The sequence below is a fragment of the Centrocercus urophasianus genome, unplaced genomic scaffold (assembly GCF_019232065.1).
Source record: "Centrocercus urophasianus isolate 14NV4802_14NV808 unplaced genomic scaffold, USGS_Curo_1.0 seq_22, whole genome shotgun sequence".
NCBI lineage: Eukaryota > Metazoa > Chordata > Aves > Galliformes > Phasianidae > Centrocercus > Centrocercus urophasianus.
The window spans coordinates 17,230,407-17,246,178 of record NW_024884778.1 but is presented as its reverse complement, the minus strand read 5'-3'; the positions used below and the strand labels follow the sequence as shown (position 1 = coordinate 17,246,178).

Genomic DNA, 15,772 nt, shown 5'->3' with positions numbered 1-15,772 from the left:
CTTTGTTATTCTGAAGAGATGTCAGGCTGAGATTTAGTCTAGATAAGATGGTGGTAAATCTGGCAGGATGCAGAGGAGAGATTTGGTGATAGGGCATGAATTGTGAGAGGTTAGGAAGATGCTCCTTCATGCATCCTCCCTTTGGAGCTTTTGGAATGGGAGGCAGCAGCAGCAGTTGGAAAAAGCATTGTCACCTGGACTGACTGGATGAATATATCCTCTCTGGAATTATTTGTTTAGGTAGATAATCTGTACTCAAGGTGAGATAAACAGAGCATCAACAACTCCACCTGTAATGTCTCTCATTTCTTGATAGGCCAAAGACATCTTGTGTGATTACCAGACGGGAGTCTTGGAAAACTCACCCAAAATGGTGTTACTGTTCCACCTAGTTGAGGAGAGCGTGAAGCTTGGAGACAAGATCTTGGTCTTCAGGTAAGCAAAGTATCAGTGGCTGATCCTACAATCACTAAATGCTCAAGTTGTTGAGCACCTTCTGGTGCCAGCAGGTTGTTACCTGGGGCAAATGGTGTGGCAGTTTCCCTTTTCTCCTTTGCTGTATTAGATCCTTTTTCTTTTTTTTACCTTCACATCTTTTATGCTTCTGCCTATATGCAGTTTACAAGCAAGAGGTGGGCTGCAGCAGGCAGGGTTTGATACCATCAGTGCTGGGTTCGTTGGGGAAGAGCTCTGATGTACCACTTCTGCTGCTGAGGCTTTCTCCTGAATGCAGTTCTTGGTTTTTCAGCCAGAGCCTGTCCACTTTGTCTGTCATTGAAGAGTTTTTGGCAAAGAGACCAATGCCAAATCCTCCAGGCTCAGACGGAGGAGTTCACAACTGGGTCCGAAACATCAGCTATTACAGTAGGTGCAACCAAACCTCCTCTCCTTTGCTGTAATACTGTTTGATCTTTTGTGATGGACTAATTCCTGAGTGTCTTCCACCACCATCCTGTAGTATTGCCTGACTCCGTAAATGCTCTTCTGAAGCAATCTTCTGATTAAGTCTTTTTCTTGGGAAGTTGCTTGGGAAGACAGTGTCAGTTCAGTCCTCGGGGCTGGGAATTCCTCCTTCCCTCTTTCTCAGCTTTAAATCTTGTTCTGGCATGGGTTGTTGCTTTGTGTGGCTACTTCACAGGCTGAGGCTAAGAGGAATGGTGGATATGATGTTCCTGATTTTTGCAGAGCTGCTAGAAGCAAACTGCTGCACAGGAGCAGGGCCTTGACAACCCCTCTGCACTCCTTCAGTCCAGTGTTCTCTGTGCTTTGATCCAGTCAATGAGGTTTTGCCAAAGCCTTTCACAATTTCCTTCCTCTTGGCTCCTTGAGCTTCCAGTCCACATGAGGATTTTCCTGCTGCACTTGCTTGCCTAATACAAAGCCTTTATGTGTTAGGTGTGTTGTAGCACTCCCAGTCTTGGCCATGCCAAGCTTGAGTAATGTTTTGGTTGATCTTCCAATTGAACAAAGCCCAGCCTGGCTGGCTGCATTGCACCTACCTGACTGGGCAAATCAGAGGTACAGAGTGGTCCAGTTGAGGTCCAGGAGTGCATGAATGCATAGAATTGAGTAGAAACCAGAGCCAAAGCTGAGTGGTTGGAAAGCAAGTTTGTTCTGCTGGGATTCCCCCAAAAGCAGTGCTTTTAAATGCATCTTTAATTTCCTTCTCAGGACTGGATGGCAGCACCTCTGCCTCAGAAAGGGAACGACTGATTAACCAGTTCAATGATCCCAGTAATGCTTCTGTTTGGCTCTTCCTTTTGTCCACACGGTAAGCTGGCTGCAGAATGACGTGGTGGAGGACTTGCATTGCTCCTCCGTATGCGTGTGGGTTTTCAGTTCTTAGCTTCCTTTGTAAGCTGCTCTCAAGAATGTATGGGACGATAGTACCAGCTCCTTCTGAATTCCCTAGAGGTGTCAAATTTTACCCTTAGTCCTCTGCAAACCATTAATGGAAGTCTTGAAAACCAGATAGAGGGTTGAAGTTGCCTGTAAAACTGTAGGGAAATGTCCATGGACGCATCGTGGTCGTGGCGGCCGTCCCTGCCCCGAAGCTTTAAATGTTGGCCGAGGCAGCGATTGCAAATTTTGCCTTTCATTTCCAGTGCTGGGTGTTTGGGCGTCAACCTGATTGGTGCAAACAGAGTGGTGGTGTTTGATGCTTCTTGGAACCCATGCCACGACGCCCAGGCTGTGTGCCGAGTGTACCGCTACGGGCAGAAGAAGCCGTGCCACATCTACAGATTGGTGTCTGATTACACCCTGGAGAAGAAGATCTATGACCGTCAGATCTCCAAGCAGGGCATGTCAGGTAGGCATGGACATAAGGCTGCGTTTGGCTGTTCCTCCTTTCGGCTCCTCCAAGTCTCGTTTCTATGTTTTCATAACTTATTTTAAAGGTTGAGAACCAAACAGCCGAAGAAGTTGGCAAAAGGACATCATTCTAAGGCAGAGTTTGATGTTTGAGTCAACAGCGATTTGAGACCCTGCAAGAAAATCAGGGCAGAGCAGTGAGAGTTGTAGAACCAGCATCCTGCAGCAGAGTTGTGCTCTGCAGTGCCATTTACATTCCTTGTTGCTTTCTTGGTTGTAGGAGAGACCAGGAGCTTGAGGGGTGGTGATCCTTCTCCCCACGTGCCTGGGCATTATTTTTTTAAGTAGCTCTGTACCTCCGTTTCTCTGGCAGCAAGAAAGCAAAAAATAGCAAAATAAAAGTACACACTGATATTTTTGACTGATAGAAGTTACTCAGGAGCCAAGAATAACGAATTAATTCCCGTTTTAACCTGCCCTCATACCAAAAGGTCTTTTTGTGCTGGTTTGTGCCAGCTGTCAAGCTGCCCTTGTAGCGTATGCAGCTGAGGGCTGTAGTGACCCAAAGAGAGTTCTGCTGCCTATGTTCTGCTTTGTCTCAACTATCTGTGCCAGAGGCAGCAGCTCAGTGCTGCCTTTCCCTTGAGGCAGAGTCTCCTGGTGGCTGGCCTGGCTCCCAGGAGAGTCCTGGGTATGGGTGTTTTCTCTGTGCTCCACATTCAGGAGAAAACGTCCACGCAAAACTCTCAGGCTCTTGCAAGGGATGGACTGTGGCTGCTTTTCTCAGCTTTTGACTCAAGAGTTCTGTGGATTTCAGCACCCTATTGAACCTTTTTAGTGGCATTTTGCTGGGCCAAGTGTTGATGTTGCCACCTTTATGTCCCTAACCTGCTCTGTTTTCAGCCTTAGAACGTGGAGGTTGTGAGATGGGACACCATTTATATTTAGCTTCATGTTCCTGCGTGCCTGCGTTGCAGTGCTGTGTGATTTGAGGATAAGACATTTGTCAATCTGACTTGGTCTAACAGACTCATCTCCCAACATGAGGCCTTAACATTTACACAAGGCCTCTGAGGAATATTCAGTTGCAAAGAGGGGAGCTCTGTTAGGACAGGAGTGTAGAAAGGGGAGCAATGTCCATCTCTTCCCTCCTCAGCTCACACTGTTTCCCTCCCTCTTCCAGATCGGGTGGTGGATGACCTGAACCCCGTGCTGAACTTCACCCGACGGGAGGTGGAAAATCTGCTGCACTTCGTGGAAGAGGAATCTGACCTTGCTCAGCTCTCCCTCAATCCAGGCAAGATGAAGGAGTCAGTTCTACAGTTAGCCTGTCTCAAGTATCCTCACCTCATCACCAAGGTATAAGACCAGCCTGCTGCTTTTCTAGTACATCACTGTGTAGGCTAGAGGGGGTCTGTTGGAGTTTGGCTGTGTGATGGGGATGTGGTGGCAAGAAGAACACATCAGTATGCTGGTTGGGATAGAAAAAAATTCCTCCAGAGGGGGTCCTAAGAGACCTGCCCTTTGGTGCAATATCTTTTACACATTGTGAGCCACCTCTGTCCTGGACAGGTTCAGGGGCAGGTGGTAGGGGTGTCTCTTATTTCAACCGGAAAGGAGGCAGTGGCACGTCCTGATTTGCTGCCAGCTCTCTTTCTGAGGTGATTTTAAAACAATGCAGGGGAAAGCCAGCACTTGGCTCTGCTGGGGAGAGCTCTGCTGGTAGGATGGTGCTGCAGAGTGGACCTGTGGCCGGGTGTTGGGCTCTGGTGCTACGGGACACCTCAGCAGGCTCTGTACTTGCACTCTTAACTTGGCTTAAGTGACTCTCAGTCAGTCTTCAGGCCGTGAAGCTTGGTTGCTTCTGCAGCGTGTCCCCAGATACGCTGCGCTCTGATCAGCTCTGCCTCCGCTCCCCTCGTCCCTCACACTGGGATGGGGACGGGATGGCTGCCGTGCAGGGTGTGTTGGTTCCCTCTTGTGGTGAGTTGGTGACAAAAGCTCTGTGCTGTGGGGCTGCAGGAGCCTTTTCAGCATGAGTCACTGCTGATTGACCGGAAAGAGCACAAGCTGACCAAGGCAGAGAAGAAAGCAGCCAAGAAGAGCTACGAGGAGGAAAAGCGAGCATCCGTCCCGTACACTCGGCCGTCCTACGCACAATATTACCCAGCCAGTGACCAGAGCCTGACGAGCATCCCTGCCTTCAGCCAGAGGAACTGGTAAGTGTTTGCATCTTTCCCTTCTTCCTGTTTTGTAGATGAGAAATGAAGGCACAGAGGACATTAGCCTTGTCGGTGGGGGCACTGCACTTTCCTCTCTCCTCTCACCAGGCGACCAGCCCTCAAAGGCGAGGACAAGCCAGTGGCAAGTGTCCGCCCAGTTCAATCCACTCCCATTCCTATGATGCCTCGGCATGTCCCCTTGGGCAGTGCAGGATCCACCTCAAGTTCCAACCCTGCTGTCAACTTCCCCATCAACTATCTACAGCGAGCCGGTGTCCTTGTGCAGAAGATTGTCACAACCACAGGTGAGTTGCTGCTGCTCACAGGCGATTGAGCTGTGATGACCACAGTGAGTTGAGGAGCAGGGTGAACTGCTGATGCCCACGTGGGCTGTGGGTGAACAGATGTTAGAGCAACTGGTGCCACCACTTTGCGTTTGAACAGTTCTCCAGTATGTGGAGGACTTTGCATGCAGGTGTCTAAGCGGTGCATGCTTGGTGGGTTACTGGGTTTGAACTCTGTGAGAGACCAGTGAACACTTCTTCTAGACAGGAGTCACCAGCTGTCTTTGCTGGGATGGGAGATGTTGTACCAGAGTACCAGGGCTTTGCTTCCTCGAAGCCTGTGCTGCCTTCTGCACTGCTCAGAAATACACCTAGGGCTTGCTTCTAGCATGGCAGAGAGAGGAGTCAATTGCACTGCAAGCAAAGGGGTTTGTTCCCCTCTCCCAGCTGTGGCTGGCACATGTTTTCACAGTCACTGTTTGTTTTCTTCCTCCACTCCCAGATATTGTGATTCCTGGTACAAACACATCCACTGATGTACAGGCAAGAATCAGTGCTGGTGAGAGCATCCACATCATCCGAGGGACAAAAGGTAAGTCCTTCTGCTTTAGAAAGATTTCTGGGTGAGGAGTTGGCCAGTGCTAATTAGCAAAGACGTAAAGGCATCAGTCAGGCCCTTGAGAGGAAAGAAACAAGAAGAGGAGATCTGGACTTCACAGTGCTCTGTGCAGCCTGTGGCGTGCTCTTGTAGCTGACACTTTGGGATGTTGCAGCTATGACTGTGTCTGCCCCTGAGAGGAGCTGTTGGACGTTGTTGCTGAGCGTCTCGTTCTCACAGTACCCACTGCGTGTAGTGGGGCAGCCAAACACTTTTCCCAGTATTCCCAGGGCAAACTTAGCACCCTGAGTATGAGGTTCCACGTTTCCCACTGGGAGTGGGTGAGCTCCAACCCAGGAATGCTGAAGAAGAGAGTATGAGGAACGAGAAAGAGGCCAGAAGCCCCCCACTGATCACCCCGCTTGTTCTGTGGGCCTGGCCTTCTACAGCACTGCTGTCGTGTTCCTGCCCGGGCAGCTTCTCTGCTCAGTGGTTGGAGTCCTCAGCTGAGACCAAGAGCTGGGAATGAAGTGTTCTCCCTCTGTTCCAGGGACGTACATCCGGACCAGCGATGGGCGGATTTTTGCTATCCGGACCACTGGGAAGCCAAAGGGCAACGAAGACCGTCGGACAGCTGCCTCAGGTAGGGCTTGTGAGCGCTCTGCAAGGCTTGCTCATCTGCTTCCACGCTCGAGTGTATGGAGCCTGCTGTTCCCTGACATTCAGAGCTCACCCCACAGCCTCCCCACGATATTCTTGCCTTTTCTGCCTCTCGGCTCCCAGCTTTCTCTCCGAGGCTGTCCTTCTCACCTACTCCATCTCCTTGTTTGCAGGCTCCCAGAGCTCTTCGCTGGAATCCACAAGCAACGGCAGACACAGTGCCTCATCCCCACAGCTCCCCAGCGCAGAGGAGCTCACTCGGCCCATATCCCCCGACAGCCCCGAGATCATCAGCGAGCTGCAGCAGTATGCGGAGGCGGCGGCAGCCCGGGAGTCCCGGCACAGCTCCCCCAGCACCACCGCAGCACAGGGCCACCCGTCCCGCACCGTCAGTGCGCCCGGCGTAGCAGCTCGAGGAGCTGAGCAGCGCGCGGGGATTCACTGCGTGGCCGACTCCGTGTCTTCAGCCCTGCCGGTCACCAGCCAGCACGTCGATGCCCGCTCCGTGTTGGACTTACGGGGCAACAAGCGCAAGTCGAGCTCGCCGTCGACTCCGGAGGAGCAAACCCGCAGGCAGCAGAAGAAACGCCAGCTGCCGTCGTCCGTGCAGCCGTACGAACACGGGTACCCCGTCTCCGGTGGGTTCGCCATGCCTCCTGTCTCTTTAAACCACAACTTAACCCATCCGTTTGCCTCCCAGCCAGGAAACTCCTTGTACATGGTCGCTGGCTCCTCTTACTACCAGCTGCCCAATTTACTCCCAGACCCTCATCTGGTGTTCCCTGTGACTACTGACCCTCTGCTGACAGCCGGCACCGCCAGCTCTTCTGCTGCTACCTCAGCCACCGCCAGCGTCCCCTCATTCATGCTAAGCCCTTCTCTGACGGGGGTGCTGCCCAGTTACTCGCTTCCCTTCACGCAGTCCCTCCTGCCCGAGCCCAGGATGTTCGCTCCTTTCCCAGCCCCCGTCCTGCCCAGCAGCCTTCCCAGGAGCGTGGCATCCGCCTACCCTGGCTTCGTGTCCCCTCATTCGGGCTACCCGGCCGGGGGCTTCCTTCGCTCCCAGGTGCCTCAGTTTGAACCCCAGGAGGTCCCAGAGGTGGGATGCAGCTCTAATGACGAGGACAAAGACGACGATGTTATAGAGATCACAGGGAAATAACGGGCCCGGCTCCCACTCGGTCTCAGCTCCACCGGGAGACAAAAGTTGCAGGACCTCTGTGGGAGTCAGGATTCCCCCCTCCCCCCCCCCACCCCAGGCAGTGGGGTGGAGAAGGATGCGAAGGGTGTGGCGTGGGGTTGGTTTTTTTCTTTTTGTTCTGTTCTGTTGTGTTTTTGGGTTTTTTTAGCCATCGAGGATCTGAATTGTACTGAGGGGCTGGGAGACGGTGGGGGACATAGGGTGGACCTGAAGGCCGGGGGAGCACAAGCCAGGGCTGGAGGGAAGCGGCGATGCAAACCATAGGAGTGCCTCCCTCCCTCCCACGCCCTGTCTGTCTGTCTGTCTCTGTTCTGTCTTGTCCGAAGGGGGAGGCGGCTCGGTGCCCGTCGCTGCCCTTCTCAGCCCGGAGGCGCGGTGCTGGCGGGCGCTCTCCCTCTCACACGAACTGCCTTATCCGTGAGCTTCCCTCCCCACGGGAGGTGGGGGCCAGGGGGAGGCTCCAGCGGAGGTCGGGGGGTGGGGGGGTGAAGCGTTTTTACTGGGGGAGCGTGGGGGGGTGGGGGGGAAACTTTCCTGTCATGGTGGTTGTAGGGGGGGGGATTGATTTTAAAAAAAAAAAAAACAACAACAAAAAATGAACAACAAAAAACAAACCAGACACAAAATCACCCCACAAACAATCTGTCGTCCTTTTCAAATTCACTGCTAAGCAGCACGAGGGCTCCAGGCCCTTCTGGGGCTGCCAACAGAGGTAGGTCCATCCCACAGTGCCCACTGTGGGGCTGCTGCAGTGGGCTCAGCCCCAGGCAGGACAGGGGGCTGCGCCCAGCTGGTGGCTCTGTGATGGAGCCACTTCCCCCCGCCCTGCACAGAATCTCTACCTTAATTTATTACATGAAGGCGTCATATTTATTGCTTGGGGGACTCTCTCTTTCTAAATTAATTTCCGTATGAACGCAAAAGAAAGAAATCCGTGAAGCTCTGGCCTCCATCACACCTGGAGGCTTGTCAGGCTGTCTGGCAGGGGAGCAGCTGGAGCATAGAGCAGGTTGGCTGTGGTTTCATAGCTTCCCTTCATCACGCCGCATCCCACGGGGGCTGCAGAGCAGCTGGAGGGACAAGGAACCCCTTGGTGCTCTCAGGAGCTGCTGTGCTCCTTCCGAGTGAGGAGAGTGGATGGGGAGGAAGGAGAGGCAGCTCTGCAGGGCTCGGGCGAGCCCTGAGGGCTCTCGGAGTGGAGAATGCCTGGTCGGTGCTCGCTGGGAGCAGGCAGGGCAGTGCAGGATGCGCTGCCATCCTCCGGCAGGGCTGCGCGCGCTGGAGACGCGGTATGGAAACAATAAAAGAACTGTTGCGGGGCTTTCCTAGTGTCCTTCTCTGTTCAATGGCCGTTGTCTGTCAAACATAACCACACCGTTCGTAGAAGCCTTAGATCAACAGTTTAGCTATGCAAGTTACTTTAATTATTATTCTTTTTTTTTTTAAGACAAACATTAAAATAGTGCTTTCTTCTTTAACATATCCTAGGAGTTGAAAACCGAGGGGTTCTGAGCAAACTGCTGGACAACTTGTCTTTGGATGCACCATGGAAATAAAAATCAAACCCCCCCACAAAAGTAACAAAGCAAATTAACTGATGGTGTTCATGCAAGTTCCTCCAAAGCCGTGACAGTGCTGCGTTGTGAGTCATGCCCTCCCGTGCTCTGGGTGTCCGCCTGCGCACAGCCCTGTGCCGCTGATGGTTACCAGCGTGCCCCGCTGCCCGCCGCGTCCCCGTGAGGCTGTGGTTGCCGGTGGATTTGGGGATGGGTCGTAGCAAAGGGTGGTCCTAGGGGGGAGAGTGGGAGCGGAGTGGCAGCGGAGCCCCTCCGCAGCCGGCCTTCCTCATGGTCCCTGCGCTGAGATGTGTCCCCAAGGTGTCCCCGCTTGGCCCCGTGCCACTGCAGGTGATGGAACTTAGAACGGCTCTGCAGGCGGCCTCCCTGCAGCTCACCAGGTGCCTGCCCCGCTCCCAGGCACCCTTTGGATGCAATGGGGTCCCCCCCTGAAGAGGGTCTGTGTCCCCATGCCCATCAGAGCCTGGCCCAGGGGGGGTGGCCATCAGCGCTGCCTGCAGAGATGCAGGGACAGCACTTGTGCATCTCTTCCCTCCTCCTCCCAGCACCGTGGGGTTATGCAGGCTGTTCTTAAGCGGAGGGACCTCTATGAGCCCTGCAGCACCTCTCCCAGGGATCCCCACCCTACATCCCTTCCCTCAGCATGTGGTTCTGCTGCAGGGCTCCTGTCCTGGCCCTGAGCCTGGAGCGGTGCTTTCCCACCCGGTTCAGCACTCTCTTTATTTTTGCTGCTGACTTTCTGTCTCCCAGCGACCGGTGGAAGCAGTGGGGCTGGGGGTGATGCTGGGGACAGCCCTGCAGGGCTCTGCCTGGAGTCTCACAGACCCTAAGGAAGAGCTTGGGGTGGTGGGGCAGAGTCCCAGAGGCAGGGTGGGCTCTGCAGGGTGCTGGGGGGCGGCTGCGGATGCGCACACAAAGCAGAGGGTTCCAGCAAGCAGAGGGGTGTTTGCTAGAAATGATGTATTGTGGCTTAGAGACAGCAGCGAACAGCTGAGCACCACCAGAACATCACTCTTGGTTGAGGGGTCAAAAGAGGCAAAGTGCAGCAACACCTTTGCAGCTGGTGTTGCTCGCCACACTTGGATGAATTGTGTTCATGCAGGGGAGGTGGGCTGGGGGTGTTGGTCACAAAGGCAATGTAATGTGATGCTGTGGGGATGGTGGCTCCGGGCAGCAACAGAGGATGCGCTCCCTTTGCTGGGACAGTGGCTCAGCGCCAGAGCCCGCAGCGCAGCCATGCGTGCGTGGAGCCTGAGTGAATCCATCAATAAGTCTCACTTTGGTTTTCCTGTTTTTTGGGGGTTCTTCTTTTGTTTTTTAACTACCGCCTTAGTTTGTGGTTGGTCTTTTGTGGTTGGAAGGAGGAGCACCCAGCAAGGTGGGTGGGTCGGTGCCCCACGCATGATCTCGTGCTTCCCTCTGCTCTCTGTCCAACTGGCTGTACTTGCCTGAGCTCCCAGAGCAGAGACTTGGAACAATTTGTTGTTTATATGATGTATTTATTTTTACTTGTGTTTCATGTCATTTTTTTTTTTTTTAATAATAAATTGTAAGTTGGTAAAACTGCCTGTTGTCTCTCTGACTCTGGAATCCATAAAAGCAACGAGGGCTGGGATGGGAGAGGCGGGCACCCCTCAGCCCACCGGGATGGTGCTGGATGTGGGCACTGCGCCCACCGCAGGTCCAGGTGCCGCCAGGTGCTGGGAACCACACGCAAGAATGGCTGCTTTCCATCCTCAACCGCTTGTCTTCCTTATTGCTGCTAAGAACTGCCCAGGGAAGAATGGGAATCAACTCCTCAGGGCACACAAGCTTTGCGTCCAGGAGCTGTGCCAAGGCGGACAGTCCCAGCACGGTGTGAGGTAGTCGTATTGGAGAGGTTCTGTGCCCCTACAGCCTCCAGGGCTGCCGGCGCACACGGCCGCTCTTGCCCTCGGGGGCGCGGTGCTGCCACTTCTGCTGCCAGGCCTTCTGCCGCTGCCGCTCCCGGAGCCGCAGTGCGGTGCAGTAAGCATCGAGGCCGCCGCTGCCCGGTGCCCCCAGCACCCGCGGCTCTGTCCACGTGCTCTCGGCCCCTTTACCGCGGCGGTGCTGCAGCTCCGTGGCCTCGTGCCGGATGACGTGCAGGCTGTAGCGAGTGAGGGGCCAGGAGAAGGAGCGCTCCACGGCCCGGCACTCATAGGTGCCGGCGTCCTCCCAGCCCAGCTGGCGGATCAGCAGCCCCTGCTCCAGCACCACCACGCGTCTGCCGCTCCTCACCTGGGCACGGGCACAGTCAGGCCCTGCTGTCCTCCTCGCCTTCACCCCCTCCCCGCTGCCCTCATACCTCGCTCAGCCCCAGCCCCTCTCCACGCCGCGCCAGCCACCGCACTGCTGTCTGCGGGGAGCGCGCCTGGCACTCCAGGAACGTGGAGTTCTTCTCCACACCAAACACCGGCTGCTCCACGGCCGCCATCCCTACGTGGGAATGGGATGGGGTCAGCCCCAGCGCCGCGCTCCCCGATGGCAGAGGGTGCCATCAGTGCCCCGCTGCCCACCAGTCCCAGCAATGGCGCTCACCCTCTGCTGTGTCCTGGCACTGGCTGAGCACATCGGCCTTCAGCACGTCTTGGCAGCGGGCGCGCCTGTGGGACAGTGGATGGGGATGTGCTGGCACCTCTTTCCAGACCAGGGCTTGCAGGGAACACGAGGTGACCTCATGGCATGCTCACCGCTTCTCCGTGAGCAGCAGAGAGGTGCAGGCACTGCCATCCCACGTGCAGTAGGGGTCTCTGGCCAGGCAGCAGTCCATGCAGGTCTGCCCATAGAGCTCACAGCGGGACAGGGAGAGCTGCAGCAGCCCCTGTGTGCTGCTCACCAGCAGCTCCTGCTGCTCGGGCACATCACAGTGGTCAGTGGGGCAGGGCCTTGGCACACCTGGGAGTGAAGGGCTGGGGCCAGATGCCCTGTCCCTTGGAGTAGAAGCACGAGGACTCACCCGCTTTGGTGACAGCTTCATGTCCAGGATGGGTGAAGGCACCTGGAGGGTGAAGGAAGGCAGTGAGGCCTTGCTAGACGCCGGGCAGTCGTTCCCAGTGAGCGCCTCCATACCTCAGTGACGCTGATCTCCTCCAGGCTCACAGCCTCAGCACCCGCCTCACCGGGCAGCCCCACCTTCAGCACCTTCCCATCATCTGCCAACACAGAAAGGTGTTGTGGGGTGGGGGTCTGACGCTGTGCACACACCCTTTGCCTGGCTCCATTCCCCATCCCCAGCGCCGTGCCGAGCCCCGACCTGTGCCAAGGAAGAGCACATCGTAGTGGCGGCCCTCAGCCTCCAGCCGGTGCACCAGCAGCTGCCGCAGGCGGTAGGGAACGTTGGCACGGAGCAGGACGGGCCGGCGGCCCAGCGGGTGGATGGGCTCCCACATCAGCTGGTGGGCGCGCACAAAGCTGATCACCTCATCGGGGAAGTCCTTGGTGGAGCGCAGCAGTGGGTCGTACGTCTCACTGGGGCACTGCAGGGAACACCGAGGGACGTGTCACAGCTGGGATGGACCCTCCTGATGCCACCTGCTGCCCGTGTCCATACCGTGCCAGGGCGGGGGTAGGGGACGCGGGCCTTGTACTGCACCCAGCGGTGGTCGAAGCCCTCCTTGTGCGCGAAGGGGCCGCTGAAGGCTGCTCTGACTGCAGCCATGGAGTAGACGCAGACGGCGGAGCCGCTGAACACAGCACTGCAGGGCAGCTGTCAGTGTAGCAGGGTTGAGGGCTGGGGAGGCTCATGGATGCCCCGTGCGCAGGAGTGGGCTCACCTGGATGCTGTGAAGAGGCCGAAGACGAGGGGGTTCTGGGGGTCTCGCGTTTGGAGGAGGAAAACGTCCTCTGTGGGGAGAGAGAGGGGAGTGGCAGGGCGCTGGGTGCAGGATAGCAGCAGCCCCAGGAGGGAGGCACTCACCCAACTGGTCAAAGTGTGTCTGCGTGCCCTGGGGCCCGGGGATGGAGCACAACAGGCGGGCCTTGAGGAACGTGCTCCAGCGGTTGATGAGGCCACGCTTCCCTCCAACGTCGTTCTGATGAGCAAACAGCGCTACGCACACCTGCATCCACCCACCCAGCCCAGCACCAGCACTGGCATGTGGTCCTAGCCCCAGCCCCAGTCCCTGCACTGCCTGGGTGCCCAGGGATGGGGATGCGCTCATGGCTCTGCAGCAGAGCACTGGCAGAGGTGGGGGGCCGTGCTCCTGCTCGCAGGGGATTTGGGGACTGGAGAGACCTCGGGTGACCATCAAATCGAGCCCCACAGCAGGGATGGGGACTGCAGCTGGGGAAGCCAAACGCCCACCTGGCTTCACACTGACCTTGCAGACCCGGGCCACCCTGGCGTGGATGTGCCGCCGCTCCCACTGCCCGCCCTCCAGGGCCGTCTCACGGAAGAAGACGTAGACCTTGTCGTCATGCGGGTTGTGGGTGTCGGGGATGGCGAAGGCGCCGATGAACGTGGGCTCTGCGAGCAGCAACATGGCATTGCCCCACGCCCACAGCACCCCGTGGGGCCACCAGCCAGGCCCGGAGCCCTCGTACCATGTAGCCAGTGGTCCTGGTGCTGCTCCGTGCGGATGTAGCCCCGCTCAGCCCCGCTGACCTCGGTGCGGAAGAAGGCGGCACTGTTGCCCATGAAATCACTGGAGGTGCCCGAGTACAGCTGCCCATCTGTGGGGCAGTGTGGGCATGGAGCAGCTGGGATTCGCCACAGACCCCCCACAGCCCCCGGTACTCCGCTCTTACCGACCAGCAGTGCAGCAAAGGGCTGCCGGGGGCTGTAGGGGCACCGTCCTCGCCCCGACTGCAGGGAATGGCTCAGCAGCCGCATCACGGGGATCCCAGGACCCTGCAGAGAACGGGGGGAGAGGGGCGGTCGGTCTGCAGCAGGGCTGCACTGCCACCAGGCACTGCCACAGGGAGTCCCCACCTGCCCGCGGGCTCCCAGCTGCACGAAGGCACAGATGGGCTGATAGGCGCCGGTCCCACAGGCCAGCACGTGGCTGCTGTTGTAGGGCTGCAGGAGGCGGATGAAGTTGGCGCACTCGGTCTGCTCAAGGGGAGACAGCTGTTAGTGGCACGCTCACGGTGCTGGGGCTCAGCTCTCAGTGCCCAGAAGCCACACGCAGGTTTTCCCAGCCCCACTCACCTCCACGTCCTTGCCTGCCAGCTGGCAGTGCTCTACCTGTGCTCTGGGTGCCGGCCAGGAGATCTGCAACCACACAACCGTGGGCTGTGATGGGGATGTGGTGCCAGATGCCGGCGCTGCCCGGCACGCACCCACTGCCCCACGCTGACCTTCTCAGGCTCCCTGCCCGGCTGCTCCAGGTGCAGCAGGACGATGTGGTTCTTGGCTCCTACCATCAGCCAGGTCCTGTCCTCATCCAGCAGCAGCGCCTGGGAGCCCGGCGTGTCCCCTGGGGCCAGCAGCCACCGGGAGCTGTTGGACTTCAGCAGCTCTGAGGGCACAGGGTGGGAGGAAGGGCGGCATTGAGGGGACCCCCCACCCCCCCCAGCGTGAGGCCAAGCACGCGGGTGGGAGCGAGGCGCTGGGGACCCGGCTGTGCACACTGCAGTGTTAAGTGCATGGGACGTGGGCACCGGCGCGTCCGCAGCAGCTGGGAGGAAGCGAGCGGAGTGGCCCTGACGTAGTGCAGGGTAGCGCACAGGGCCAGGCAGGGGCTGCCATGTGCTTCCCACCGAGAGAATGGGGTGAGCAGCTGGATTCCTGTCCCTGCTTCCACTGCGCAGCGGCTGTGGCGATGGGTGAGACACATCCTCTGCTTTGTGCCATTATCTCCCAAGGACAGGGTGTTTTTCCTCCCCCCCTCCCATCTATCTCCTGAGCCTCAGCATCCTCGATGTGAGCTGACCCCGCTTCCTGGGGTCACCACCTGCCCCACAGCACGCCCCTCAGCCTGGGGGGCTCTGCACCTCCATCCCCTCGCTGGTAAGGTTGAAGCCCCACTCTGCAGCCCCACACCGTGCAGCGCTGCTGCAGGAACACAAACTGTCCCAGTGTGACCCACACCCACCTCTCTCCGTGCCCATCCTTCCTGTGCTCCCATGGCATCACTGCTGTCATTTCCTTCTGCAAACTGCTCACGTTTCCCCCCCTCACCAGCTCTCTCTCTCTCCCATGCTGAGCCCCGACGTGAGGCTCTCAAAGGCCCTTTCATTTTATTTATATTTTTTTTTTCCTAGGGTTTTTAAACCTAAACTTCTGGAGCCTCTGTGTCCTTGAACCTGCTGCCCCTCGCTGTCCGTGAGTCACATCCCGTGCCATTGTTCCATTGTTCCCCAGCCCTCCCGATGCTGGGAGCTTCCTCTGCTGCCTCTGCCCATGGCTGCGGCCCCATGGATCCCCCACCCCACGGAACCACATCCCCGGGAGTGGAAACACCTCGGATGGGGACCGCGTGCAGGAGGTGGGACAGAAGTCGGTGGGGGCCTCCAGGGGACGTAGCCACGTGTGGGGATGCCACAGCCCTGTGCCCCCCACCCTGCGCTCCCACCTCCAGCCTCTCACCTCTGTACGCGACACGAAGACGCGGGCTGTGCTCTCTCCACGTCCCGGCACTGTACGGCCGCAGCAGCAGCACCCAGAGCAGGGCTGCAGCCAACGGGGCCATCGCTGCGGGCACGGGGCCTCCGCCCGAAGGGGAGAAGCTGCGCTGCGCTGCGCTCTGCCCCAGTGGCGACCTGCGTGAGCCCAGCCCGGGCCGGGTGGCAGCCGGGGGTGGCACCTTCCTACAGACACCACGCTTCTCCCGGGGGCTCAGTGCAGGCGGAGCGTCCTCGGATGGAAACAGCTGCGGGCGATGAATCCAGGGTTAAGCTAAACACTGCCGACAGCTTCAAATAATCAACTCCTGCGAGAGGGGCTGCTGCCGAGG

At 57.5% G+C, this 15,772-nt stretch overlaps 2 protein-coding genes across 6 annotated transcripts in view; one reads left to right on the top strand and one right to left on the bottom strand.

Moving 5' to 3' along the window:
• The window catches only part of RAD54L2 (RAD54 like 2), a 53,423-nt gene extending 43,005 nt beyond the window's left edge, over positions 1 to 10,418 (top strand). For 4 of the 5 annotated variants that reach the window (XM_042823532.1, XM_042823530.1, XM_042823531.1 and 1 more), the window contains 10 exons: positions 317 to 435; positions 749 to 864; positions 1,672 to 1,771; positions 2,106 to 2,311; positions 3,497 to 3,672; positions 4,336 to 4,532; positions 4,644 to 4,840; positions 5,322 to 5,411; positions 5,968 to 6,060; positions 6,251 to 7,719. In XM_042823532.1, coding sequence (XP_042679466.1) covers positions 317 to 435; positions 749 to 864; positions 1,672 to 1,771; positions 2,106 to 2,311; positions 3,497 to 3,672; positions 4,336 to 4,532; positions 4,644 to 4,840; positions 5,322 to 5,411; positions 5,968 to 6,060; positions 6,251 to 7,239 — 2,283 coding nt within the window. In that variant the 3' untranslated portion in view covers positions 7,240 to 7,719. Of the gene's footprint in view, positions 1 to 316; positions 436 to 748; positions 865 to 1,671; positions 1,772 to 2,105; positions 2,312 to 3,496; positions 3,673 to 4,335; positions 4,533 to 4,643; positions 4,841 to 5,321; positions 5,412 to 5,967; positions 6,061 to 6,250; positions 7,720 to 8,766 lie in introns of those variants that run through there. The other variant, XM_042823534.1, reaches the window with a different exon arrangement.
• A 327-nt stretch (positions 10,419 to 10,745) lies between these two features.
• Positions 10,746 to 15,508, bottom strand: LOC122162838 (semaphorin-3D-like). Its single transcript, XM_042823529.1, has 17 exons — positions 15,406 to 15,508; positions 14,175 to 14,335; positions 14,026 to 14,088; positions 13,807 to 13,926; positions 13,623 to 13,725; positions 13,419 to 13,547; positions 13,196 to 13,341; positions 12,793 to 12,907; positions 12,650 to 12,719; positions 12,427 to 12,571; positions 12,130 to 12,352; positions 11,946 to 12,028; positions 11,833 to 11,874; positions 11,567 to 11,724; positions 11,415 to 11,479; positions 11,182 to 11,312; positions 10,746 to 11,114 (listed from the first exon to the last, which is right to left on the bottom strand). Exons 1-17 carry the CDS (start codon positions 15,506 to 15,508, stop codon positions 10,746 to 10,748), a joined length of 2,226 nt encoding a protein of 741 aa, XP_042679463.1.
• Positions 15,509 to 15,772: the final 264 nt, after the last annotated feature.

Bases quoted from the DNA above. Each gene is read 5' to 3' on its own strand.
- LOC122162838 (XM_042823529.1), bottom strand. From the start codon at position 15,508: ATGGCCCCGTTGGCTGCAGCCCTGCTCTGGGTGCTGCTGCTGCGGCCG. The intron at 14,336-15,405 runs GTGAGAGGCTGG...CTGTGCCCTCAG, and splicing joins TCTTCGTGTCGCGTACAGAG to AGCTGCTGAAGTCCAACAGC. The intron at 11,313-11,414 runs GTGAGCGCCATT...ATTCCCACGTAG, and splicing joins GTGCCAGGACACAGCAGAGG to GGATGGCGGCCGTGGAGCAG.